General features: G+C 40.4%; 1 protein-coding gene across 2 annotated transcripts in view; it reads right to left on the reverse strand.

Annotated features, from left to right (window-relative positions):
- Positions 1 to 18,795: 18,795 nt before the first annotated feature.
- The window catches only part of Stx7 (syntaxin 7), a 38,505-nt gene continuing 30,637 nt past the window's right edge, over positions 18,796 to 26,663 (reverse strand). For both annotated transcript variants that reach the window (XM_006986691.4, XM_006986692.4), the window contains exons 7-10: positions 26,551 to 26,647; positions 25,312 to 25,384; positions 23,001 to 23,083; positions 18,796 to 20,077 (exon numbers count right to left, since the gene is read on the reverse strand). In XM_006986691.4, coding sequence (XP_006986753.1) covers positions 19,985 to 20,077; positions 23,001 to 23,083; positions 25,312 to 25,384; positions 26,551 to 26,647 — 346 coding nt within the window. In that variant the 3' untranslated portion in view covers positions 18,796 to 19,984. The remainder of the gene's footprint in view (positions 20,078 to 23,000; positions 23,084 to 25,311; positions 25,385 to 26,550; positions 26,648 to 26,663) is intronic.

The following is a 26,663-nucleotide window of genomic DNA, read 5'->3' on the forward strand; positions in this document are numbered from 1 at the left end:
AACTCTAATCTAGCCCCAAAGATTTCCAGAAAGATCGAATGTGAGGCCCCTGGTCTCCAAATTCAGGGTTGTGTGCACTATGCTATCTCCCATATTCATTTCTACTCTTCTCAATGCCTATAATGCTCACTGGGTTCTCAGCCACTGAAAACACTCAGCTATTCAATTTCCCTGAGTTTCCTCTTTCACTTTGGCCTGTTTGATATCTTCTTTGCTTCTTAAATCTTTTTTATATGTAACAATCACTCCATATTGAAACTAACCCTTTTCAGATCTCTGAACTTGGAAAGTCACATAACTTTTATCAGGGTTCAGCATTGTTTCTATAAACTTTCCAAAAATTTAAATGTGACAGTATGAACCCTGCTGTTCATAATATTCAATTGAAAAAAAACACCTATGCAAAATAATATTGGAAAATTCCAGTGAGGAAATGAATATAAATAATTTTAAGAATTTTATTCCTCCTTGCATTCTGAACCAAGTTGATCTTTTTGTCTTGGCATAAATATCACAAAAAAATATGATGATTTGATTTCTCTTTATAAGAAGGAGGAGGAGGGGGCAGGAGGAGGAGGAGGAGGAGGAGGAGGAGGAGGAGGAGGAGGAGGAGGAGAAGAAGAAGAAGAAGAAGAAGAAGAAGAAGAAGAAGAAGAAGAAGAAGAAGAAGAAGAAGAAGAAGAAGAAGAGAAAGAAGGCAAAGCTGTAGTCATTATTATAAATATTGAAGAATGGAAGACTGTGGGTTACCAAATAAGAATGTAACCTGATTAGGCTCCTTCCTCCCTCTCCCCTTACAGATTTCTGTTGTGCCAGCAGAACATGATCAAAGCATGGCCACTTCTGCATTAAAAGCAATACAAAGGAACAGTTGTTTTAACTTAAGCAATGTTTCTCTTAGAAATACTACTTGGAAATAATTACTTGGACAGAATATGGAAGGGAAGTTATTTCTGATTCTTTAGAGCATATGGATGTTTGAAGTATACCATAAGACTGCCATTCAGCTGACTAAAGTCAGATCTCCACATGGTAAATGAACCAAGCCAATTACACGTGGAATGTTCATTGTTCTGAGGTTAATTCAGCTGTCATAGAGATGAAGCACTACAGGAGGAGACCAAAAGGCAAGCCTAGGAGAAAGTTCTCTGGAGGAACTGTCATGATCATATGACAATTTAAGGAGAAAATATTGGTCAAACATAATCCCGAGAGGAGCACAAGATGTTTTCCTGTTGGGAAATTTTTCCAGTACAAGATAAGGGAGCTGATGCTCTCTCCAATACCTTATGCCTATTCATAAATGCATTCCATATATACTTACTCCTGGCTCTGCCCCCTCTTTTCATTTGGGACTTGTTATAGTTTGGATATGAAGTACATTCCATGTGTTTGTTTTAGACACTTGGTTCTCAGCCATTGTCACTGTTTAGAACAGGGTTTCTCCACCGGTTACAACCTCTTTTAGGGCCAAACAACCCTTTCACAGGGGTTGCATATCAGATATCCTGCATATCTGATATTTACACTATGGTTCATAACAGTAGCAAAATTACAGTTATAAAATAACAAGAAAATAATGTTATGGTTGTGAGGGCCACCACAACATGAGGAACTGTATTAAAGGGTTACAGCATCAGGGAGGTTGAGAAGCACTGGTTTAGAAGGTTACAGAACCTTCAGGTATCGGATCTTCAATGGAAGAAGCAGCTCACTGGGTCCTCAAGATTTATGACCCAGATAAACTTCTTGTCTTGTCTCTGCTTCCTGTTCTCCCAACAAGTGAGGAGGTGAGAAGTTAGAGCTGCATTCTCCTGCTGCCATGGAGCCACCAGCTACCCCTGACTTCTCCACTATGATAGGCTGACTGTATTCCTTCAAACTGTGAGCCAAAGTAAATTCTTCCTCCTTTAAGTTGCTGTAAGCAGGAATTTTATCATGGCCAAGAGAAAAATGACTAATATGGGGGTCCTGGATGTGATTACCCAATACATTTCTTTGTTGATTATAGTATGTCAACTATTCACTGTAAGCTGAAAATAATAAATATATATCAACTAACTGCAAATTACTAAGTCCACAATTTGGGGGATTGTAAAAAAGCCACAGGTGAAAATGCAAAATATAAGCATGAAATTCAAACCGAAATAGTTCTAACCGAAATAGTTCTCATTCTGTTGAACTGTTTAAAAGTTCTCTGGTCAAAATGGTAAAACATTTAGCTATATAATATGTTCTGTTGTACATATTTAATGCCACATAAATTTTCTTTCTTTGAATATTCTGGATATAAATTTTCAGTTGGTTATTTGATTCATAACATTCTTCATAACTATTAATCTAGTATCTTTTTGCCTTTATGTTAATTTGTAAAGTCATCTTTCTTCTGAAGAAAGGCTTTGAACTAAAACATAACATAAATGAGAATTATGATCATTGCCTGCCATGAACAGATGGCTTCATTTATCCTGCTTACAGTTGTTGAGCTTTAGGAAAAATATAATTGAAGGACAGTAATATGAACATACAACAGAACTTACCCAAGTGTTTATAAATGTCTTTAAATTTATGGGAGAAAAACTTCAGGCAGATTATCTTAAATGTAAACAGTATTGATTTTTAAATGTCAAAAGTTGCTACTCAGTCATGTTCTTTGTTCCAATGGAGCCAAATTAAATAGTAACTGCCACTGCACAAATCATTTTAAACAAAATACGAGGCTGGAAGCAATGAACACCTCATTTTCTCTCTTCTTTCTAAATTGTAGAACCATTTCATAGCTACTGACATCTTACATCTGGGTTATTTTAGGTACTTAACATCTGTCACATATCAGTGATGGTCTTAAATGATATTAGATGTATAATTGACTTGATTAATCTTACTGACTTCCCCCTGTAGAATATCTTGTGTACCCATCTTCATTTCTCCTCTAGTCAACTAATTCAAACTAGATGCCAAGTAATGTGGACTATCCAGTTTTTAAACAGTAAGTTTTCTAACTGAGAAAAACAAACATGCCATTCAATCTTTCAAGCTCTGTCTTAGGGAAACCTTGTGATAGTATATTTGAAACTATATATATAATTAACTCTATTTCAGAGTTATTTATCCTTTAAACATTAATGTTTAAAAATTATAATACCATACAAATACCCTCAAAACTATCAATCAGTTAAAGCAAGTTTTCTTGCCTACAACCCCTAAGATTGTAAAGGAAGCTCTGTAAGCATGGCTAAATATAGCAAGAGCCACATGTACCCACAACATCCAAAAGCACACTTCCAAGGAACCAAAATGAACACAGCAAGCCTAACACACAGCCTGGTCAACTAATGTTACTCACAGGCCTTCAAATAGGAAGAAGAGTCATCTGCTCACTTATACTTTCCATTAAACCTATAGTCTGTTTAATTCTAGTGAGACCTCTTCCGAAGCTCAGAAGAGAAGATGATCCTTTTCTATGCCAAGCACAGGACCTTCTGTCAAGTAGGAGAGCTTGCTCTACAGGAAGTTCCTAGTTTGAAGGAAAGGGAGCCACATGCTCCCTTCTGATCAAGGTGTTGAGTTAAAACTTTTAAAATTTTTTTGTATTTATTGAATAAAACAATGTGTTTCATTGTGGCATGCTCAGATATAAATGATTGTATTATGTTCATCTTCACCTCCTCACATCGCCCCTCCGCATCCCTCTTCTCACTCTCTTATTATCTCCTTCCCTTCTCCCAGTCAGTCCTCTCTCCACTTTTGTGTTGCGCGCGTGCAGCGCGCGCACGCACACGCGCGCACGCGCGCACACACACACACACACACACACACACACAGATTCCACAAGAGAGATAATACATATTTCTGTTCCCCATTCCCTTTCTTGATCCCCTTCTCTTTAGCCCTGTTCCTTCCTCATAACAGCATCCCCCCACCACTAGATTCTATGTATGAGAGAAAGTGTGTTTGTCTGAGTCTGACTTAGTTTGCTTAACATGATGACCTCTAGTTCCATCCTTGTCTTTGTCACTGTTCTACTGTTGTGAAGAGACACCATGACCGAGGCAACTCTTTTAAAGGAAACATTTAACTGGGAGCTTGCTGAGTTTCACAGGCTTAGTCCATTATCATCACGGCAAGGGACATGGCAGCGTTCAGGCAGGTCCTGGAGCAGTGGCTGAGAGCTACATCCCGATCTGTAGGCAGAGAGAGGGGAGACTGGGCCTGGGGTAAGCTTTTTGAAACCTCAAACCCCACCACTAGAGACACACATCCTCTAGCAAAGCCATACCTCCTAATCCTTATAATCCTTTCGAGTAGTGCCACTCCTTGGTGACTCAAAAATATGAGTCTTCAGGGGCCATTTTTATTCAAACCACCACAATCCTTTTATTCTTTTACCTGCAAGTGATGTAATTGCATTTTTCTTTATTGCTGAATAAAACATTGTATATTTTGTATACAATTATACATCCCTTTATGCATTGATCTGTTGGCCAGTGGCTACTTTGTTCTCACACCTTAGCTCTTAGGAATTCAACCCCCTTTTAAAAAGCTGCTACACTGTCATTGTAAGGGAGACGATGGACTCATGTGACCCATGAAGACTTCAACTCAGGCATGACACAAATGTGTTGACACTTGAATACCCACAGAATGTTCAGATAGTAAAGCTATGTCATAAAACCTAGGTGTTTCCAACAGGTAGGAGAGCAACAGGAACACTTTGACCTTAGGCAAAGAATATGAAAAGTACCCAGGAATACATTTTGGGGAGGTGGGGGGAAAAGCCCTCAATTCATCTCATCTCTGGGGATCAAGTTGATAGGGAAATATGATCTCTAACCAGCCATTGAGTTTCCAGAGTCATGAGCTATGTGTGGTGGATGTATGTCCACAGATTGAATGCTTGGGTAAAACAGAATCTGCACTTGTATTTAGAAGTGGTACACACAGTGAAAGCTCACCTCCTATACCAATATGTACCTCCACACCAGGACATGTGTTAATTGATCCTTTTGGGTCAGGTAAGGTTTTATTGTGTAAAGCTGACTGACTGGTCTGGTCCTTATTGTGTAGCACATGCTATCATCATACTTGCCAGAATTCTCTGCTTCTGTTTCCCAATTGCTGGGATATAGGCATGCAGCACCACTTCAGGCATTATTTCTGTTTTAAATGTTTTTTTTTTAACTTTTCATCTCCCAAAAGCACAGATGATAGATGTAAAAACTCAAAGCCAGAATTTTTCTGACTTTTAATTCATTTGTTGTAGTATAAGAGCTAATTAACAATAATACTTTTTCCTAAAGAAACTATACCTAGAAGGACATATTGGAATTTACAGTGTGTAATTGATATTATCTTTAAATCAGGAATTAGTGATTTTTTTCCTCAGTGGGGACAAAAGAAAATCTTTCTTTTCTGGATGTTACATAAATCTACCAAGTATTTTAACAAATTAAAAACAAAAGACAACTTTGAAGTACTTTTTTTAAACTCTATATAATGGAAGACTTAAAAAAAAAACAAAAGCAAAAACAAAAACAAAATCCTGTTGGCATATATTCATTGCACACCGCGATGAGTGTCATAAAGACATTTTCATTCAAATAGGGTTTTTCTGTTGTTGTTTTATTTTGTTTTTCCTGTACTGGTTTAAATTGGGGGGGGGGGAATTCAGTGAAATTTCATCAGTTTCATAAAAGGGATGTGGGGTTGGTCACATTTTGAAAAGAATGCATTAGTGACTGTTACTGCCCTTACCTCTCACATTCCCAGTTTCTCATGCTTCTTCCTGTGAAGACCGGGCTCAGGACAAGAGTGAAGAGTGTTATAGGGTTAGAGGGAACAGGAATAAGGTGCCAAGCATCAGAGTTTCAGCAAAATGCTCCTCAAGAGCATAAAAAACAAAGCCATTACTCCAGGTCATACACATCTAAAGATGTGCAGCTAGGAACGCCAATGAGAAAGGACATGTGAGTCAGTTTGTCTGTGTGGTTCTGGGTTACCTCATTCAATGCAATCTTTTCTAGTTCTATTTCATTATTTCGTTTTTCTTTATAGCTGAAAAATATCCCATGGTGTATATGGACCACATTTTCATTTGGCACCCCTCAGGGAACAGAGATGTGTTGCCTTCGGTCAGTAGCCCGCTGTTCCCTTCCTATCAGGAGATGCTCCACCTTTCACAGTTCTGTGCGGGAATCCCAGCTCCCATTTTATAGAGTCCATTGGATTTTCTGCACAATGTTCTTGGCAGGTCATGAAGCTTTGCTTCATCATCTCCCACTTGGATGTTTTGTATTTCCTTTTCTCAAGGAAAGCCTGAAGCCTGCTCTGACGTTCCATGGAAGTGGTAAAAACAGTCCGCCTAGTTGTTTCCACTCTGAGTCTCAAACATTTGGTCCCTCAACATTATATATGGTGTTTCTTCTAAGTTTTTCAACAATATTCTTTGTCAGATTGTGTTTCCTTGTCATCCCAGTTCATTGAGAGTTTTATTATGAATGGATGTTGAATTTTGTCAAGCACATTTCCACACCATGTGGGAGTCACTTATTCTATTGGAATTGTATATTACAGTAATTGCTTATTGCCTTTTAGATGTTATAATTCTTTGTAAATGACACAGGGTCTTATCGTGTAGCTGAGGCTGGCCTGGGACATACTATGGTTGGCTTGGAACTCGAGACTTTCCTGCTTTAGCTTCCCAAGTGCTTGGCTCAAACTCACATACCAATACTTTTTAACACAGATACATAGTTTTTTCATCATTTTTTTATATCAGTGAAAAAGAGTAGCTATTTACAAACAGAATTATCATGACATAAAATTTAATTATGCTGTTAAGCTTAGATAATTTCAAAACCATCCTAAATAAAAATAGGTAAGATGGACTGAAATATAAGATAAGGTGAGGGAACAAGAGATTTTGTTCCTCTGCTGAGGGCAATACTTCTACTTGCTTCAGGATCTTGCTCTGTCAAATGTTTCCCAGCCAACAATTCATCCAATTTTTCCATCTCTCTTTGCTCTGTTGCAAAGAGTTCAAGCTAAGGTTGTTAGAAAAAAAATAATAATCAATTGTCTATGGGAAGCATTAGGTGGGAACAGTGGACTTTTAATATGCTCTTAATACTAGGATTTTTTTTTAAAGGAACAGAAACAAAAGGCAGGAACAAATGTCTGTAACAAATCACAAACAGCTTGGAGGATGAGGAAAGACCTTCAAGCATTCTGCTTTACTTGGTCATCTTCTCTGAGGCCCATCCAACCACATCTAGGAAGTTAAACTTGCAGACAAGAGGCATGCCCTGAATTGGAGTGATCCTTTCCCACTTGCATGTTCTTTATGACCACACTTGATCTACACATGGATCTCACACCATGGACCATAACACCTACGGTATGCTTTGGATCTTACATATCCCCCTGAAGCTCTTCTGTTGAGAGCCTTTTCCGCAGCTGGTGGCATTCCTGGAAGATAGCCATTCAGAAGGTAGGGTTGGAGGGTACTGAGGTATGTTCCTAAAGAATGTGTGGGGGCCCTGGCCTCTTCCTCTTTTCTCTCACAGTTTGGCAGCCACCATGATGTAAGCAGTTTTGTTCCTTGCCCCAAAGGCCAGCCTGTTGCAAGCCCTAACTGACAGGCTCAAGTGACAAGGGGTTGAACCTTTGAGAATGTGGGCCAAAATAACCCTTCTCTCCTGTAAGGTAACTTATCTCAGGTGTTCTGTGACAGCGACAGAAAGCTGGCTGGCATACCTACACTGTTTTATCTAAACCCATATCTCTTGATCACTGCAAAAACAATGATGTATGTAAGGTTGAAGGGTGTATTCTATCCATTCAATACAATAAGCCCAGAGGAGCCCAAGCCAAAACATATTGTTTCCTATAAATGATCAAATTCCTTTCTAAATAACATTATGTTATTATTTGTTATATTAAAATCGCCACATAGATTTTGTAAAATTATGGCAAGATTAGTAGGTACTTGAAATGTAATCAGTGCTAAATTAGCCAACAGACTAAGTAAACACCCCTCAAAGGGTACCCACAAAACAAAGGACTCAGAAATAACCAAGAAAAGCTTAACTAATATTTTATTCATTATTTTGAAATAAGGAAGGGTCATTTGAATGTCAGTGTTGGTGTGAGTTTAATAACCTTGTGAATTTCAAGTGGTGCTGTCATAACCAGAACTTTAAAATTCTAATCCTAGTCTCTGAAGAGCTCTAAACATGTGGGCAAAGACATTGCTGATAAAAGCTAGCTCCCTTACTGCTGTTTTTAATGCGAGAGCTTTGCTGGTCTCCAACAACAGGCAGTTTCCCTGACACCAACCTCTCTTCACAGGGTTATGCTTATTCGCTAATCCATCGCTCAATAGCAACTCTGTTCATCCTTGCTTCGATTCAGATTGTAATTTCTTTTTAAACTACCTGACCCTTATAATCCTATGGTAAGTGGGTCTGGTCATTCATCTTCCCAGGGTCAAGTACTCAGTCTGAACACAGCATCATTTGTGTTTCCGAGGCCTCTCAGCATCATGGTGAGCAGAGCAGGAAAACTGTCGATTGGAGAAGTTTGAAAGGAACTTTTTATGCATTGTTTTCATTGTCTTGTTTTCCTCCTGGAACTAAAATTCCCAGATGGAAAAAACAAGTCTTCCTAGACACCAGGATGAAATTTTAAAAGATACACTTTGCTTCTAATTAAGTATGGAAAATGATCAACTACTTTGTTACTGACAATATTAGAAACTATTGCATGAGATTTTGCTCTCAATCAGGGCCCAGCATTCAGAAAGCACCCAGCAGATGCATTCTGAGTGAATACAGGAAGGAAGGACTCTATGAATTCATGCCTTTGTGTGGAAGATGTCATTCATCATAGGATGAAAATGTTTCCTTTGGGGTCTGGCTTCACCATCAAAGAATGCTGTTCTACATCTTGCTCAATGTGCATCACAGGTTGGAGGGAAAGCCATACGTCAATTGATGACTGAGACAGGGTTTCTATCTCTGAACCAACACTGAAACAAATCATGATTAGACTGGCTGGTTCAAGTAAAGCCATGTCTGTAGTCTTGGCAGTTAAGATGATGTCAATGACACCTATAGCCTTCCAGATGAAGTATCTCCTTACCAAAAGATATGGTTCCAAAAAAGAAGCCTGGGTGCCATTGAGAACTGACAAGTGGTGGCTGAGGAGATGGCTTAGTGGGGAAATCACTTGACCCAGAAAGCATGAGAATGGAGTTTGGATACCAGCATCTATGTGAATACTACGGGCAGGCAGGGTGGCAGCCTACAAGCCAGTGCTCCAGAGGCAGAATGGGGATTCCCAGAGCAAGCTGGCTAGCTAGAATAGCCTAATCAGAGAACTCTGGGTTCTGAGGGACCCTGTGTGAATACATAGGTGGAGAAAGAGTGAGAAAGACACTCAGTGTTGACTTCTGGCCTCCACAGGCACCCACACCTATGTGCATGTGCACTCACACACCTGTGAACACTCATACATATCCATGTACTCACACACATGCAAGAGAGCCAGAGCCGGCAAGCACGCTGTGGATGCTGCACAGGCCACCAAGAAATACTGACAATAGAATTTGTTCTATGACTCAATGTGAAATTAAGGATGTGACATGAATTAGAAACAATCCCACGTTTCTTAAGTTTTAATGAAAAACGGCCGGGCGTTTTTCGAAAAACCAAAAAAAAAAAAAAAAAGTTTTAATGAAAATCTCCTTCACATTGGTAAAAAACACTAAAAGGATTATCATGATATATAATGCCATATTTCTGTTCTTAAGATAGCATGGTATCTGTATATGAAAGAAATGCTTTAGACTAAATTGATGTTAATTAACTGACTACATTGTTACTTAAGCGATTAGCATTATTTACATAGAAATTTTAAGAAAACAACTATTTAATTTTATATAGGTGATTTTGCCATCTTTTGCATATTTTCTAAGTAGTTCTTTCCAGATATAGTCAAGTTGACAACCAACCATTGCAGTGTGTATAGCCCTCTGTTGCTGTGGGATGTTCTGTTTGTCCTGTGGGAGCCCTTCTTGGGTTCTTTGTGGCGTTGCCCAGCAGGTCCGTATAGAGGATGATTAGGACCATGGGCCTGAGTGCAGGTGTTTGAGATGGTCTGCACTTGGCTGTGCTGGGGGATGGTCTGTATGTCAAGTTGCTCTGATTGGTTAATAAATAAAACCTGATCGGCCGTGGCTAGGCAGGAAAGATAGGCGGGACTAACAGAGAGGAGAAATAAAAGGACAGAAAGGCAGAAGGAGACGCTGCAGCCGCCGCAATGACCAGCAGCATGTGAAGTCACCGGGAAGCCACCAGCCACGTGGCAAGGTATAGATTTATGGAAATGGATTAATTTAAGCTATAAGAACAGTTAGCAAGAAGCCTGCCACGGCCATACAGTTTGCAAGCAATATAAGTGTCTGTGTTTATTTGGTTGGGTCTGATAGGCTGTGGGACTGGCGGGTGACAGAGATTTGTCCTGACTGTGGGCAAGGCGGAAAACTCTAGCTACACTCTGTGTTCAGAAAGATTTCTTAGAAAATATGCAACAGAACATTCTGTCTTCTTACCTCAAAGGTCTGGACTAGAAGTGGATTCACCCGCTTTAAAACAAGCAGAACATCTGTTGCATATTTTCTAAGAAATCTTGGAAGACATACACCTTTAATCTGGGACACACCTGCTGGAAGCCTATATAAGGACATTAGAAAGGGAAGGTCTTGCTCTTTGCCTGCTTGCCCTTACCTTGCTAGCCCATCCATTCTTTCATTGGTATTGGATATTACTTCTTTGGGATTACAGCATATACAGAAGACCAGCTGAGAAATCCAGCCTTGTGGGACTGAGCAACTACTAGATTCTTGGACTTCCCATTCACAGCTAGCCATTGTTGGATTAGTTGGATTGCTGCCTGTAAGTCATTCCAATACATTTTATATATACACGTATATATATACATATATATGAGAGAGAGAGAAGAGAGAGAGAGAGAGAGAGAGAGAGAGAGAGAGAGAGAGAGAGAGAGAGAGAGAGAGAGAGTCATTCCATAAGTTTTGTGGCTCTAGAGAACCCTGACTAATACACACACATTGCTCTTAAGCCCTTCAGGCATGCTTGAAGAAATGAGCAGTCTGTAATTTTTGGAGTACACAAGTCTTTATGAGCTGAGTGGTTTGGTTACTGTGATTTTATTATTATCTAATTATTGCTGAGCCCCTCATCTCCCTGTCTGCCTTCCCTTTGTCCCCATCATTCTCCCATCCACTTGGCTCTATCGCCACCACCCCCCACCCTGTCCTTTACCACCTCTTATTTATTTGCAGTCTCATGGGTCCCTTGCTAGTTTCCTGCCTGTCACTCATGTTTATCCCCACCAGGATACACATGTTTACCAGTTAAGAGACTGTATTCACATGAGAGAGAACATAAATAGTACTATGATTTTCTAAGTTTTATTTTATTTTGCTGTTTAAGCTAAAAAATTAAGGTGGATATATGAAACATGAGGCTTCTCTGGTTTTCTCTGAAGTAATACTAATTTTTTTCTATTTTGTTTAAAATTATTAATTCTAACTGAATTAATATAATTAAGTTGAAACATCTACCCTAACAACCTCTTCATCCCTACTAATACTTTCCATTAAACTGATGGATTCACAAGAAAAGATGCAGAGGGGATAAAACAATAAATTTGAAGATACAACAATAAACATTAATTTCAACTCAAATAACGGGTAGAAGACAGGTATCAACCCCAGCAGACCTTAGAGACCTATGGGACTTCAGCAAGAGGCCTGGCATTCACATGAGAGTGCCAAGGAGATAAGAAAGGGCCATTCTAAAAAGACTTTAAGAAACGAGGACCCCAGATTTGGCAAAAGACATAAATACACATATCAGCTGAAAACCCTCAAATAATGTAAGTTCCAAAATTCCACTGAACCATACAACCATGTTCAAGTTTAAGTGTTTGAAAACTAAAGACATGAGAAAGAAAAAGACAAATTAGATATCCTATCTACAGGGAAAAATTAGAAAATTGATGACTTTCTTATGATGAGCCATGAAAGCCGGAAAGGAAAGTGGGACAGTACTTATCACATGCTGGCAAACAAGAACTATTAACCTTGAATTCCATGTTTAGGGCAAAAGATGGGTCATGCAGCAATGAAGAAGGAATGGAGACAGTGATGAAGAAAACCTCCTAGGATTGGTTGTCAGCAAAGCAATGACAGCAGTAACAATTATAGGCCACAGGAAGTTTGCCAAACAGAATGAAATGAAAACTGAAGGAGTTTGGGCTCTCAGGAAATGAACCCAGCAAGGAAAAATGAGGAAACCACCACATTCCTTCCTTTTTTTAAAGACTTCTAACCTGTGTTTTTCAGTTGAGTTAAAAACTATGACCTTAGTGTGGCTCTAAAAGTGTGCAGAGAAAATATTTATAACAGGCATAGGAAAGGATAAGAGACATGAAGGAAGGACAATACACTGTCTGTTCATGCCCACAGCTGGCAAAGTGGGAACACTACAGAGATCAGAGTTAGACACTTAAAATCGGATAGCTAGAGCAACCATGAAAATAGCCACTTAGCGAGACACTCAGGATAAGAGTGGCCAGTCTCAGAAAGAAAGAATAGAGTGGAAATGCTGCATCTATTCAAGACTCCTTGAGTGCAGTAACCAAGACTGTTGGCATTGCTGTGGGTGCAGAGTCACAGATCGGTGCATCACAGCCAATAACCAAGAGGCTGGCTCCCCACCTACATCTTATTTGGAGATGATACTCTACCTCGTTGTTGACTAACTGATATTGATAGAGAAGCAAAATCAACTCCGTTGATGGGGGATGTGAAGATAAAATTTTATACAAACACAGTTCTGGTGCTATTGGACATCAACAGGCAATGAAATGGATCTAGATTCAAGTCTCACTCTATCTGCACTTAAAGGTAATATAAAGAGATATTGCTCATAAACACAAAAAAGAAAACTTTTGGAGTCTAGGGCTAGGCAAAGAGATCTTAGTACCAGAAACATGAGCAGCAAATGAAAACTTGATAAATGGGACTTTATCAGAATTAAAATATTTCACTCTGCAACAGGTGCAGTTGAGAGGATGAGAAGGCAAGCCACTGAGCGGGGGGGGGGGGGGGGGGGGGATTATCCATGAGCCATATATCCAGTGAAGGATTGTCTTGTGAATATATGTTTTTAAAACAAAGCTTAATTAGACAAAGTGGCAAGACCTGAAGAAATTGGTCATTTCAGAAGAAATATTGTTGGCCACAAACATAAAAACAGGATGTTCCACATTAGTCTGAGGAAAATATAAACAGCAGTCAGTTAGCATTGCATACCTATCAGAAAGACTAAAATAAAAGGCAAAGGCATCATGGAGTGGAGGCATGAAGAACCAGGCTCATTCTAGACAGTTATTATGGCAACCAGTGATTTTCACATTTTCTTAAAAATTAACTATTCTGGGGCTAGCAAAGTGCCCAGTGGTTAATAAACTGGCTGCTCTTCTAGAGGACTTGGATTCTATTCCCAGCACCCACATGGTGGCTCACAATCACATATAACTTCAGCTCCAAGGGTTCCAATGTCATATTCTGGCTTCCATGGGCATCAGGCATGCAGGTGGTACACAGACATATACATAGGCAAAATATACATTCACATTAAAAATAGTAAGAGTAAAATAAGGAAAAAGTAACTGTTCAACTAGCATACAACCCAAAAATTGTACTGTGGGACATTTATCCCATAGAAAGGAAAATTTTACTAATGTAAAACTTGTACATGCCTGTTCATAACTATTTCATTCATAGTAACAGAGAAGGTCAGATGTTTCTTAGCAAGTAAATAAACCAGGGTAAATGCACACTATGAAATCATACTCACATTACAAAGAAAATGCTGGCTGAGTTGATATCCTACCTGGGGTGAATCACCTAAGAACTGAAATTAAAAATGTCAACCATAAGGGCTACATGCTATTATATTATTATATAATATACTACTATATTATACATATATCAACAACAATGAAAACCTCAATGCACCTCAGACAGAATTAGATGAATGATGTGTGACAAAAGTTGTATTATTAAATTATGGTGTGAAACCCACTGCATATTACATCATATATGATAACCTTTTTGGAAGTTACATCATTAAATCTGGCACTAGAAAGAGGTCAGATGTGGTCAGTCATATCAAAAACAGACTGTGGCACCTTCAAACAAATTCAAAACGACCATAGCACCTAGTTTTGGGAAATCCCCTAAATCATAATACATTCCTCACTAAAACATGACTTACGTTTCCTGGACCCCTACTGATGAAAAGACTGGCATGGACATCAGGCACTCACTGCTTAGTCTTTAGTGATGCACAATTAAAAAAAAAAATCTCCCACATTACTTGGGTTTCAGATGCCTGATTTTTAGACTATTTTTCTTTGTCAAAGTTCAGGATATCAGTTAAGTCACTGAAAAACAGGCATTCTGAAGAGAAAACAGGAGTCAGTACATCTTAGCTGAGGCTTGGTTAGAGTTCTTCTGTAAACATTCTGCCAATGCCCATAGCTTTTGGAGGGAGCAAGTACTGTCCAGCGGTACTTACAGTAAACACTTAAAAATTTGTACTTTGGGTTGGTCCAAGTGGGAATTCATGCTCTTTCAAGTTTATTTAAAGACTCGGTTCAGCTCTAGAAGACTCCCTGGAAAACAAGTAGGGGTGTTATGCATGCAGGGCCTGCACAGGAAATCTGGTTTTACCTTCTACCGCTCCCACGAAAAAAAAATGCTGTCACAACACAACCTACAGGAACCCAGTCTGAGTAACTAAATGACTGACTTCTTAAACCCTGCCAGAAGCAACAGTGTCCGCCCTTTAGCTCCATTTTAGTGTGTAAAATTAGGGTTATTTGGATAGTAGTGCTCACTGGTTAATTTTGTGTGTCGATCATATTTTTATGTGTGTGTCAATCACAGAGAAATGATTATGAAGACAATGGTTTAGAATGAGCCTGTTGATACAATATCTGACTTACAGGAAATTACTTACACTGGCATCAGCTATTAGGGGAGTCTTTATCCTCCCTTGTTCTTCCTGTTCCTGTCACCCCGCCCCCCTTACCTCTTCCCTTCCCCTCCACTTTTGTTTTTAAGACAGTGTCAGAGGTTAGCCCAACCTGGTTTGGACTCGTTATGTGACCAGTGGAGGCTAGTGTTAAATTCCTGATCCTCCAGCCTTCACATCCCAAGAGCCAGTATTCCAAGGATGGATTACTACCTGCCTAAGGAGTTTCTTCTATACCCCCCTTTTCACTACAGACAAAACAAAACAACAACTGTTGAGGGTGGGGTAGGATTAAATTGAAAACATTGTGTGGTATCTTGCAAGAAGCATAGTCAATCCATTTGTTTGAGGGCATAGTGTTGCAACAGATTACACGGTCCCCTTGCTCCCTCCCTTCTTTATGTAGCTCTGCCCTCTGCTGGAAGCAGTAATTCCGTGACTGCTTTAGGAACATGGGATCTGAAATTCAAGGTACCCCAAGTCCAGCCTCAGACATCAGAACAACTCCATCTGGTGACTTTTTGTTGGACTGCCAAAATAGATTCTTTCTAGAAAGCTTGATTTTCTAGAGGTCTTCTGAGTGAGGAAAGAAAACGAAATCCAGTCACTTTGTGAGTGGGAAACAGGAACAACAAGAGAGACCAGACCTTAGAGTGGTAGGGCCGGTTGTTTAAGTGTCTGGTGCTCCCAAAGTGAATTCACCCTTGCACACTCCCTTTCTTCCTATCCCTCCCCCCATTTTCTTATGATACATAAAAAAGGTAACCCAGGCTGACCTTAAACTCATTGTCGTGGATGATGGCTGTGAACTTCTGATCATCTTGATTCCACTTCCCAGAGTTCTGACTGGTTTATGTGGTACAAAAGATCAAGCCCATGGCCTTGTGAAAGCTATATAAGCATTCTACCAACTGAGCTCCATTCCTGTGCTAAGTGCTTTTTTATATGTCAAATGTCAAAACATATGCTCTCTGTGAAAAGGAACATATTCATTTGGTTCATTCATATCTTTATGCCCAGACATGTTGCGCTCTGGCAAAGCTGACTCCAATTAATGCCAAATTAAGTCAAGTATTTCTTGAGAAACAATTGTGGGGATGGAAGTGGGGAGGAGCAGGGAAGTGAAGGAGAAAGAAACTGCTGGCTGCGGATGTCCTAGCCAGCACACATCTTGTTGGGGCTGGAGAAAACGTCACTGCTCTCCTCAACACTGAGGACAGTTCCCAGGAATGGCTTACTCACTGTCGGTTGAAAGCCAAAGTCAAATGTATTTCTTACATGTGGCAGTGACTTTTTATTTTTCACCATGAACTTCACTTCTCTGCGTGAAGAAAGAAAAATAGATGAAGTCAAAAATATTCTGAGTATTTTTTTTTCTTTTTCTTAAAACCATACATCTGTTTCATGAACAGCGTCACCTTTTTTTTCATTATAGATTTATCGAAACATATTGGTATTTAAAACATTCTGGGTACAAAAAATGGGGCATTTTTACCAAAAGCAGTAAGGACCATGACTGACTGGCCCAAGGGTGATATCGTCAAAGTATGGTGTTAGCAGTCACCACTACAATCATGGTCCCGGGCATGCTCCAGGGGCCTCCTCCAGCCAGCCCACATGGCTTCTTGTTCTATTCTGTGCCCACATCTATAGTAGAAGAAGCTGGAAAACATTGCACTGTATTCAAAGGGAACAGTTATTCTTTCACTATCAACTGTTCTGCAAAATGGTAATCTTATGTTTTAATAACCTAAACACACAATGCTAGGCTGTCGTTCAATTTAAGAGGCCAGTTAATCTAACTCAGTCCTGCCTGAGAACACTGAACAAGATGGCACTCAGTGGGGAAATTTCTTCAGTTTTAAGAAGATTCAGACGTAGTCAGTCATAAAAGCCTCTCACTTTATTTTCCTAAGGATGTGATGAGAGTGTAATGTTAGGGCAGTGCCTGCAGATTTCTGCAGCTGGTCTGATTCGGAACATTAGCGCCGAGCCTTAATCTGCCTTTTGTGACTGCTACCTTTAGTCATTGCTGCAGGTACCTTCTGTTTGAAGTGTGTAAATCTTATCTGAGAGTCTCCTAAGGGTTCAAAGCCTATGAAAAACTTGGTTCGTGGAGGAATCTGCAAACAGAGATGTCTTTTCACTGGGAACTTGTATTGGCATTGTCTCTTTTGGGGAGCTTAGATAAGAAAGAGGTTTCGGCATACGGAAATTGATTTGCTAAAGGTGTGGACTGTATAACAACAAAAAGGCCCTTTGTAAAGCAGCAGTGAGTCAGTCTGCCAGAGGCTGATCTTCTTGCATCTGGAAAGGCTAAACATTCATCCTTAGGGTGCTTCTGTGTCTTCTTTCCATGGACCCAGGTGAACCCACACCCTACAGTGTAGGAGCGGGAGGATGGGGAAGGATGCTGTGAGATGCTGTCTTCTGGACGTGGTATTCCCATCACACCCATGAACTCACAGCATGTGGGAGGACCTGCCGAAGGCTGGCATATGATCACGCCAGACAAACTTCCAGCACAGATAAGATGGTCGATTTCCGCAGCCCACCACTTACGGAGGGAGCAGTTAATGGCAGCTTATAGTTGCTAGCGGTGGGGGTGGGATAATCTTTTTTAAGGACGTGGTCATGGGTAGAATTCCATGCTCCCAGAGACGGCTCCACACTCATGTATATGTCAATAACACTAATAGGACTCAAAGAGCTATAAAAAATTAAAAATGAATAATAAAAAACCCACATAAAGTTGGGATGGGAACATGCTGAAGAAGATATGGGCAAACTGCTTATATAATATTCTAAATAATTTAAAAAAATGTAAGACTTAACATTCCATAAAAATTCTAAAACTGACCTGAGGGAACCCTCAAGCTTTTTCTTCTCACCTAGCTATTCTGTTATGTTTTGCATTTAAATGTTTCCAGTCAAAAGTAATTTTTCTGTTCTAAATATCTTGTAAAAGTTTCCTCAAGTTAGTGCTTTTTTAAAAGAAGACAACCAGCTAAAGTTGCCATCTTAGATTATTGATCAATGACCCATCTAAAAGAATTACTTAAGATTTTTTAAGTAAAGTAGCTAAGGTGATGCCCTGAGTTTTGAACATGCTCTGCTGTTATGGGGCACTCAGTGTGAAGGGAATGGGTGAATGGGCATGGCCTACGTGAGCACAGATGTGTGATTACAGATGCTCGGCACGAAGCTGTTTCGTAGATGCCACTGAAACTTTCCTTTAGCTACAAGATGCAGTGCAGTGGTTGACAGCGCACTTGCTGGGGTCATCTGGAAGAGAAGAGCTTGCGGGACCAGGCCTGGGGGGCTGGCACTGACCTGGCGGCATTTGCGTGAATTCTCCAGGGATTGCCCATTCTAACCTTGAGAGTGGTCTGACTCAGGCACCAGAAAACCTCATCGTTCCAATCTCTCACAAAAACATTTTCTATTATCACTTTTACAGAAAAAAAGAAAAAGAAAAGTTCTGCTGAGATGTCAAGCAACTTCTACGTATTAGTAAATAACCCATTTGATACTCTAAAATTTAAAACGTTAACCGGTGGCCCGGAAATATGAAGGATGTCCTGCCACAGGGCCTTTGCCTCCTCCTGTAGCAGCAAATGTAAGGGAAGCCCAGGTTCCAGAGAAAGAGTCCCAGGAATCAGCATTAGCAGACATCTCTGAAATCATCTTTATTCTGCTTGCAAGGATACAATTATTTAGTTACTATTCCACTTGTTCCCATTTCAACGTTTCAGAGCCTGCCACAATAAACAATGCCTCCACTAGCAAACTACTACATAAGAACAATATAAAACACCAACGTTAAACTAAGACAGCCCCCTTTACAGCATTCGGATTAGTGCATTAAAACACTGATTTAAAAAGGCAAGTGAGTTTATTGGCAGACATCTGATTCTTATTCTAATGAAGGATGATTTAAAAATGGCACTCTAAATAAACTCTAAATATAAGTGTCAAAATTAAGCCCCAAATCTGTAACTGTGGGAAAGTTACTTTGGGATGATGACCCAAAGATACACGTCTAATCAGTTTTCTGTGGAACACAAAGCCAGACAGTATGAAGCTTGTTCAGTGCAGTGAAGAAATTGGAATCTTTAGCATCTAAACAGAATGGATATTGGTATGGATTTTTCAGATACTTCCTCCAAGTTACAGCAAACGTCACAGTAACTATGCTTTCCTTAGTACACCTCGGATTAAACAGACCATATGTAAAAACAATCTATACTACGATCTTTACAGTGCAAGCTACAGCAAAGGCATATATACACACACATTGGGAAATGGTTCACTGACTTTATTCAGAGAAGATAAAAGTAATCCAATAATGAAAGATCAATAACGATCTGCATGGCTGGGGACCACAGGGGATAAAATGTCCCACAAACATGTATGTTAAGGTTTTGTTATGGAGAATATTTCCTGGACAAGTCAGATTTAAACTTGAATTTTTAAAAAATAAGATAGCACAATCTGGGCTCATGTTACACAGTGACAGAGGTGTAAGAGTACACATACCAATCACGTAATTCCTCAAACTCAGTCAAACAATATAAATAAATTATAAACGAAAGTCATATACATTGTGAGCAAAACCTGACAGTCACTGAACTAAAAAGATGGAAGTCATACCAGCAACGGTATTTAGAAAAACCTTCATATTAGAAAACACCAGATCGCATCCAAAAGAAGCTCCTTCCCAATAAGAATGACAAAGTATGGGACCATCCATTACACCACAGCCTTAAGGTAACAATAATAATAGAAAGTGATCACGAGAATCTGCCTACATAACCTAGACAACGTCATGCAGTGGTCCGCTCCTTCACGACTCAGCCTTTCAGTCCCAATACGATGAGACAGATGATCACAATTCCGACAACGAGGATAAAAATGATGATGCAGAGGGTCTTCCTGGACTTGCGCTGCAGAAGCAAGAACAAGAGTCAGTGAGGTGATTCATAATGGCTGAGAGAAACTCAGTTCACTCTAGTGACAGTTGGAACCCTTGGATTTGGGGCTGCAAATTTTCTTCTTAAAAACCTCGACAACACCTATTTTTTTAAAAAGAACTATTTTCCTTGAGTGAATATTATAATTCAAGGAGCATTTTTTTTTAATTGCTGGTAGTTTTCCTGGCTAAACTTAAGAAAGAAGAAACTGGGCCTGGAGAGATGGCTTGATGGTTGAGAGCACTGTCTGCTCTTCCAGAGGACACAGGGTCAATTCCTAGAGCCCACACGACAGTGCACAACTATCTATAACTCACGCATGTGGTGCACAGATATATGCAGGCAAAATACCAACACTCGTTGTCAGGACACTGTCCAGGAATGGAATCATGCGAGGGGGATTCTGAGTGCTTGTGAGAAAATGCCAAGAAAACAAGAGTTGTATGACCTTAGTTTCTTCAAAACACATGGAATTTTTCTTGGAGTGTGTTTTCATGTTCCTCCCAGGTGTCGCATACAGGAATGAGTTTACTTTAGATTATTCATTACAACAGGCTATTGTTATTTGTTCATAGGCCTCTATGGAAAAACATGTTTTTTTTTTTTTGCCACATGCAGCCTGTCCTTGTGATTGGACACTTTGCTCGGGCGACTCTTCTTAACCCTCAAGTTTGAACTATTTGATGCTCTGAATCAAGTTGGCTATTGCATGAGACTTTAGTCCACCTCACTTTTAGGCTCCATTTTCCCAGTTTTAACCATCTTTAGAGCAGTAAAATACACATAAGATAAATAAATAAAATTTACCCCCAAATAAATGAAAAGTAAATAAGCAGATAGACAGACACATAAACAAATAAATAAATACATATATAAATGAAAGAAAGAAAGAGAGAAAGAGAGAAAGAAAGAGAGAGAGAGAGAAAGAAAGAAAGAAAGAAAGAAAGAAAGAAAGAAAGAAAGAAAGAAAGAAAGAAAGAAAGAAAGAAAGAAAGAAAGAAAAAGAAAGAAAGAGGAAACCATGTCAGGCATGCACTGCGAAAGCATTTGCTTGGTATGCGAGGCCCTGGGTTAGGTCCCCTGTTCTCTTTCAAACCCCAAGAACACAAAAGAAGTGAGGAAGAAATCAGAGGTACTGGTTGAAGTGATAGACTGATAATATCCAGGCATGGGGGTAAAGGACAGCCTCCCAAAGCAGCAGTGTTACATGGTGCCAACCACACAGTGGTCTGCCTGGTGGAAAACATGGCGCTCACTCAGGTTTTCAGGTTAGAGAGGAAAGTAAAAAGCAGTTGAAAATATCTAAGAAGTCACAATATTGTAGTTACAAGGTCCAAGAAAGGGGTACTTATGAAGAACAACAAAAAAATTGATGTGTTAAGAGGGGACTCAAATGATGTCCTGTGATGGTGTTCAGAGGTTCAGAAGAGTCCGGCCTCATTCTTACTGAACAAAGGTCTACATACTGTACAACTGTTAATAGTTCACAAGCCTTAATATCTGTGTAGTATCTGAAGCATGATTTGTACTTCACAGACATATACGGACTCCCAATATTAATGAGATTCCCTTGAGAAATAAATTTATATTTATTGAAAGTCTCTGCAGCATGTTGACATGGTGTGTGATGATTTAACGACACTCCCAGCTAACACAGTTCCCAGGGACTTTGAAGAGACCTTTCCAGGACAAGGACCTTTGTCACCTTGGTCTAGAGATCACTGACAAGGAAAGGAAATGTGGTGGGTCGGGCGGTGGTGGTACTTGCCTTTTACCCCAGCATTTGGGATGCAGAGGTAGGTCGATCTCTGAGTTTGAGGTCAGCCTGGTCTACACGGTGAGTTCCAGGACAGCCAGGGCTACATAGAGAGACTATCTTGAAAAAAATCAAAAATAAAAAGTAACAAGGAAGAATGGGAAATGAGGGGGAAGGTGACCTAAGAGGTCTCTCCATGTGTGGCTCTCACTGTCACATCAGAGCGGAGACCATCATGGGAGGTAGAGAGCACAGCTTACAGAGAATACTAGAAAAACCAGGACTGTAAAATTCATGGATTTTGTTTTTCTCTTTAATGGAAAAAACTGACACTGTTTTCCATCAAGAAGGATGTGAATGGATATGTTAATACCTGGTAATCTCGGCTATTCTGTAAAGCCAGCCCTCATGGTAACCACCAGAATTCTGGGCGTTGTCTGTCAGTCAATAGAACCCATCTTTATGCGTATTACAAACCCTTCCTCCCTAGGCCCAGACTCCAGAGCACTGCTTCTTAGTCAATAGAACTCAATCTTTTTGTTGTTGTTGTTGTTTGTTTTTTTGAGACAGGGTTTCTTTGTGCAGTTTTGGTGCCTGTCCTGGAGCTCGCTCTGTAGACCAGGCTGGCCTCGAACTCACAGAGATCCACCTGGCTCTGCCTCCCGAGTGCTGGGATTAAAGGCGTGCACCACTGCCTCCCGGCCTTAGAACTCATTCTTATGTGAAGGTCACAGATGCTTTGCTGAAGAGATGCACTTTGATGTAGCCATGCCTAGAGCTTTGCTGCAGTAATTCTCACCTGGATACTTCTCCCCAAAGTTTCACTGTGTTTACGTATGTGAAAAATAAATTGCTTAGCATCAGACTAAGTTTTTCATGCAGCACTGGCTAAGGTGTGCTGACCCAAGTTTCATTTGTACCTTACCCAGACTATTCCGTTGCCATCCGTGATGCTTGCAGGGACCCCCACAAGGGAAAAGCATGGAGGAGTAATCTCTTGCAAGCCTCATGGTTTCCTGTCTCTGCGGGTCAATGTGAGAATACGCATGCCCAAACCGATCAGAATTCTACAGTCAGCATAGGCAGCCCCTTCAAGTCAAAACTCCAAGTTGTAAGAAAATGTATTACAGTGAATGTTACCTGGTGATCTGCTGCTCTTGCGAGCTGCTGGTTGGCCTGCTGGACATGCACCTCTGCGCTTTCCACGTTGGCTTCTATGCTGTCTTTAAAATAAAAACGCACACACACAGAACAGAATCGTTAAACACGAACTGGCGTGATAACAATAAATCATCAAGTTTAATTCGGCAGACATTTAAGGAAAAGATGTAAATCCAACCAATACGCAAACGCATAAACAAAGGACCTTAACCATCTTCTCTAGTTCTACTGGACACAACAAAATTTGGTTTTGCAAATCCCAGATCAGAGACAGCACAAGCTGCTGTCAATTTCTAGCCCCAGGGCTTACACTGTCTCAACACCAATGTGCAAAACCGATCAGCCCTCTTCTCCCCTGGCCCAAAGACTTTCGTCATCACAAAGGAAAAAAGCTACCTCAGCTTCTCAAAGGACACTCTCCTCAGGACCAAGGAAGGGCCCAAATACTGGAGTTCAGGCCTTTGTATGTTTATTTCATCGAACTGTCCTGCTAGTTCCCAGTGTTCCCCAGCTTTGTGTTTGTTTCTGCAAATGCACCCCACCTCAAATCATTCACATAAACCCAAGGCTCTGGTACAGTGGCCAACTTCACAGTACGAATCTGATAACTTTAATTCATTCTGTTTTCATTGACCTAACTGCAGTCGAGTGTAGACCCCACCCAGGACCCATAGGCCTTCAGGGTGGCACCCTCCTTTCCACTCTGTTCTAACCACCTGCAGGACTGGAGACTCTCAGTTTTTTTTTTTTTTTTGGTTTTTCGAGACAGGGTTTCTTTGTGTAGCTTTGCGCCTTTCCTGGAGCTCACTTGGTAGCCCAGGCTGGCCTCGAACTCACAGAGATCCGCCTGGCTCTGCCTCCCGAGTGCTGGGATTAAAGGCGTGCGCCACCACCGCCCGGCCGAGACTCTCAGTTTTAAAGGCCATTGTGCCACCTACTTCTAGCCCTCCTTGGTAGCAGACATTCAAAGATCTCACAGCTTCTTCAGTTCTTGAATACCGTGAGCCCTGACTTGGTGATGTTTTTAATATTTCTCTTAGTGTCACAGCTGGTGACTGCATTAGTCAGCTGTGGACCCTTCTAACTAATACCCTGATCTCTCTGCAAATCGACCACTCTGTGTATATATGCACATGTCCCATGTGCACATACTTGTGCACATGGGTGTGGAGGCCAGAGGTTGACTTCAGGTGTCTTCCTCAGATGTCTTTCTCACTACTTTTTGAGACTGAGCCTCTCACTGAATCTGGAGCTCATTAATTCAGCAAGACTTAACTGGCCAGTGAGCTCCAGGGATGTTCTTGTTTCTGCCTGTTTAGTTCTAGGGTTAGGACAAGGGTAGCATGAGCCCACATTATGCTCAATCTTTTTATGTAGGTGCTAGGGGTCTGAAATAAGGTCCTCGCGGCTTGTGTACCAAGCTATTTTACTAAATGAGCCATCTCTACCATTCTCTCTCTCTCTCTCTCTCTCTCTCTCTCTCTCTCTCTCTCTCTCTCTCTCTCTCTCTCTCTCTCTGTGTGTGTGTGTGTGTGTGTGTGTGTGTGTGTGTGTGTGTGTGTGTGTGTATTTGGGTACAAGCATCTGTGTGTACAGAGGCCAAGAAGGAAATCAGGTGTTCTGCTCTATCAGTCTCCAGCTTACTCCTTTGAGAGAGGGCCTCTCACTGAACCTGAAGTTTGCAGGGAGCAAACCTCAGAGATCCTGTCTTTGCACCTCAGAGTTCTAGGGTTAGGAACATGTATCGCCATACCCAGTTTTCTTTCCTGTGGACTTTGATCTCAGATCCCCATGCTTGCACACGAGCTCTTACCAATGAACTCTCCCTCCAGCTCCCATACTTATTTTTAAATTTTTCATCGTTACATCCCAAACCAAAAGCTTTAATGCCAGGGGTCTCAGTCTCCTAGCATCTAAATGAGCTACATGAATCTATCAAAAACTATTTGGTAGTTGATAGGACAAATGACCAGGCAAATAGCTATTTCCCATAAAACAGGACAGCATACACAATTACCAATATCATGAGTTCCCCCAGTTCTCAGTGTGACAGCGCTAGATTTGGATAAGAATGAAACTGCAGCCCTGGAGTAGGCTGGGATACCACATGGGGCCTTATGGTCCCAGCAGCAGGAGGCCCTGGTTAAACTCTATCCTCAGGATTGCAGCAAAGGGTAGAGACTACACCTTTGATTTTAGAGAGCCCAGAGACAATAAGGAAGTAGATTTTTCTGCAGGGGAACTGCAGGTAACTTGCTCCCACCTCACAGTCCACAGCGGCAGGACTTACCAATCACATCTCCTTGTTCATGAATCATCATCCCCAAGTCTTTAAATATTTCATTAATGTCCATAATATCAGCCTAAGACAAAAAGTGCACATTATTATGCATCATTAGAAATTCGGTCCCCATCCCCACAAATGAGGAAATCCAAAAGAAAAGGAAAGGAACAAATTTACCCCCACTCATACATATATAAGCATGCATTCAGAAGTGATATATTAATTTTGGGAACATTAGAAAAATACACCACTATAAGCAATCCTAACAAAAGAGCCTCAGGATGCCACTAGTTGTCCAGAGTAAATCTGTGACACTCACTGTACCAAGTGAGGCAGGATGAAATTGAGGACCTATAACACAGAAGGCCATGGGGTGCTAAGGCCAACCTGGTAAGTTTTCTTGTCACAGGCAACATTTGCTTAGAAGAATATGAGTATTCTTATATTTCAATAAGAAATTCACCCATCAATTTGACAATTTCAATGACTAAAACATTAAATATATATTATATAAAGCCCTACATTAATCAATTTGAATATCTAACAGACTAGAGTGAAATTATAAATGTCATTGGTGGGTAAACGAATTATAAATTTGTTGGATAGAGAAATTATAGCTTTACTTTTCTTCAATATATACCTATTTATTTTTCCCAATTAAAGACACTTTTTATTTGTATAAGGAAGTTTGCACACCTATCGTAGCCTTAGTTTCTCTTTTATGGGGACGGAATGTGAAAATTAACAGTTATCACAGTGCCTTGGCACATGGAAGACCTCCAATAAACTGTAGCCACTGGTAGCCATTATTAGCCCACTTCTTAGGGGCCAGGTGGCTTCTACAAGAACAACAACTTAAGACATCCTTCATCTCTGTGTTACAGTAGACACCCTAAAAGGAAACATAGTTTTTTTTAATGGTACTGTAAAAGTCTTACTCATGGAGGCATGGTGGGTATGCTGAAGGGTGTTAGTTCCCCAGATTCCCCCGACAGACGTTTATTTCTAGAATGGTATTTTCTCAACACTAAGGAGAACTGTGAATGATTTAACAACGTGGCAGGAATATGGCTTCTCACTCTGGCACCAATAGCACCATTTCTTATACAGGAGTTATTCCAAATTCTATACTAGAAAGTTCACCAAACTGACAGATATTCTTAGAGTTTTCTTCCCCGGCATTGTTCAGGTCTGTGGACATGCTCAAAGAACAGAGCAGCAGTGAGGTGTGGCTGTGAGGCTTACTTCCAGCTGCCGGATTGAAGACTCTCTCTCATGAATAAGGCGGAGGTCATCCTCTGTAATTTCTTCATCTTGGACCTGGACTTGAGGCTGTGTTTGGCTATAAAAACAAATAC

Source organism: Peromyscus maniculatus, chromosome 16 (genome assembly GCF_049852395.1).
Source record: "Peromyscus maniculatus bairdii isolate BWxNUB_F1_BW_parent chromosome 16, HU_Pman_BW_mat_3.1, whole genome shotgun sequence".
Lineage (NCBI taxonomy): Eukaryota > Metazoa > Chordata > Mammalia > Rodentia > Cricetidae > Peromyscus > Peromyscus maniculatus.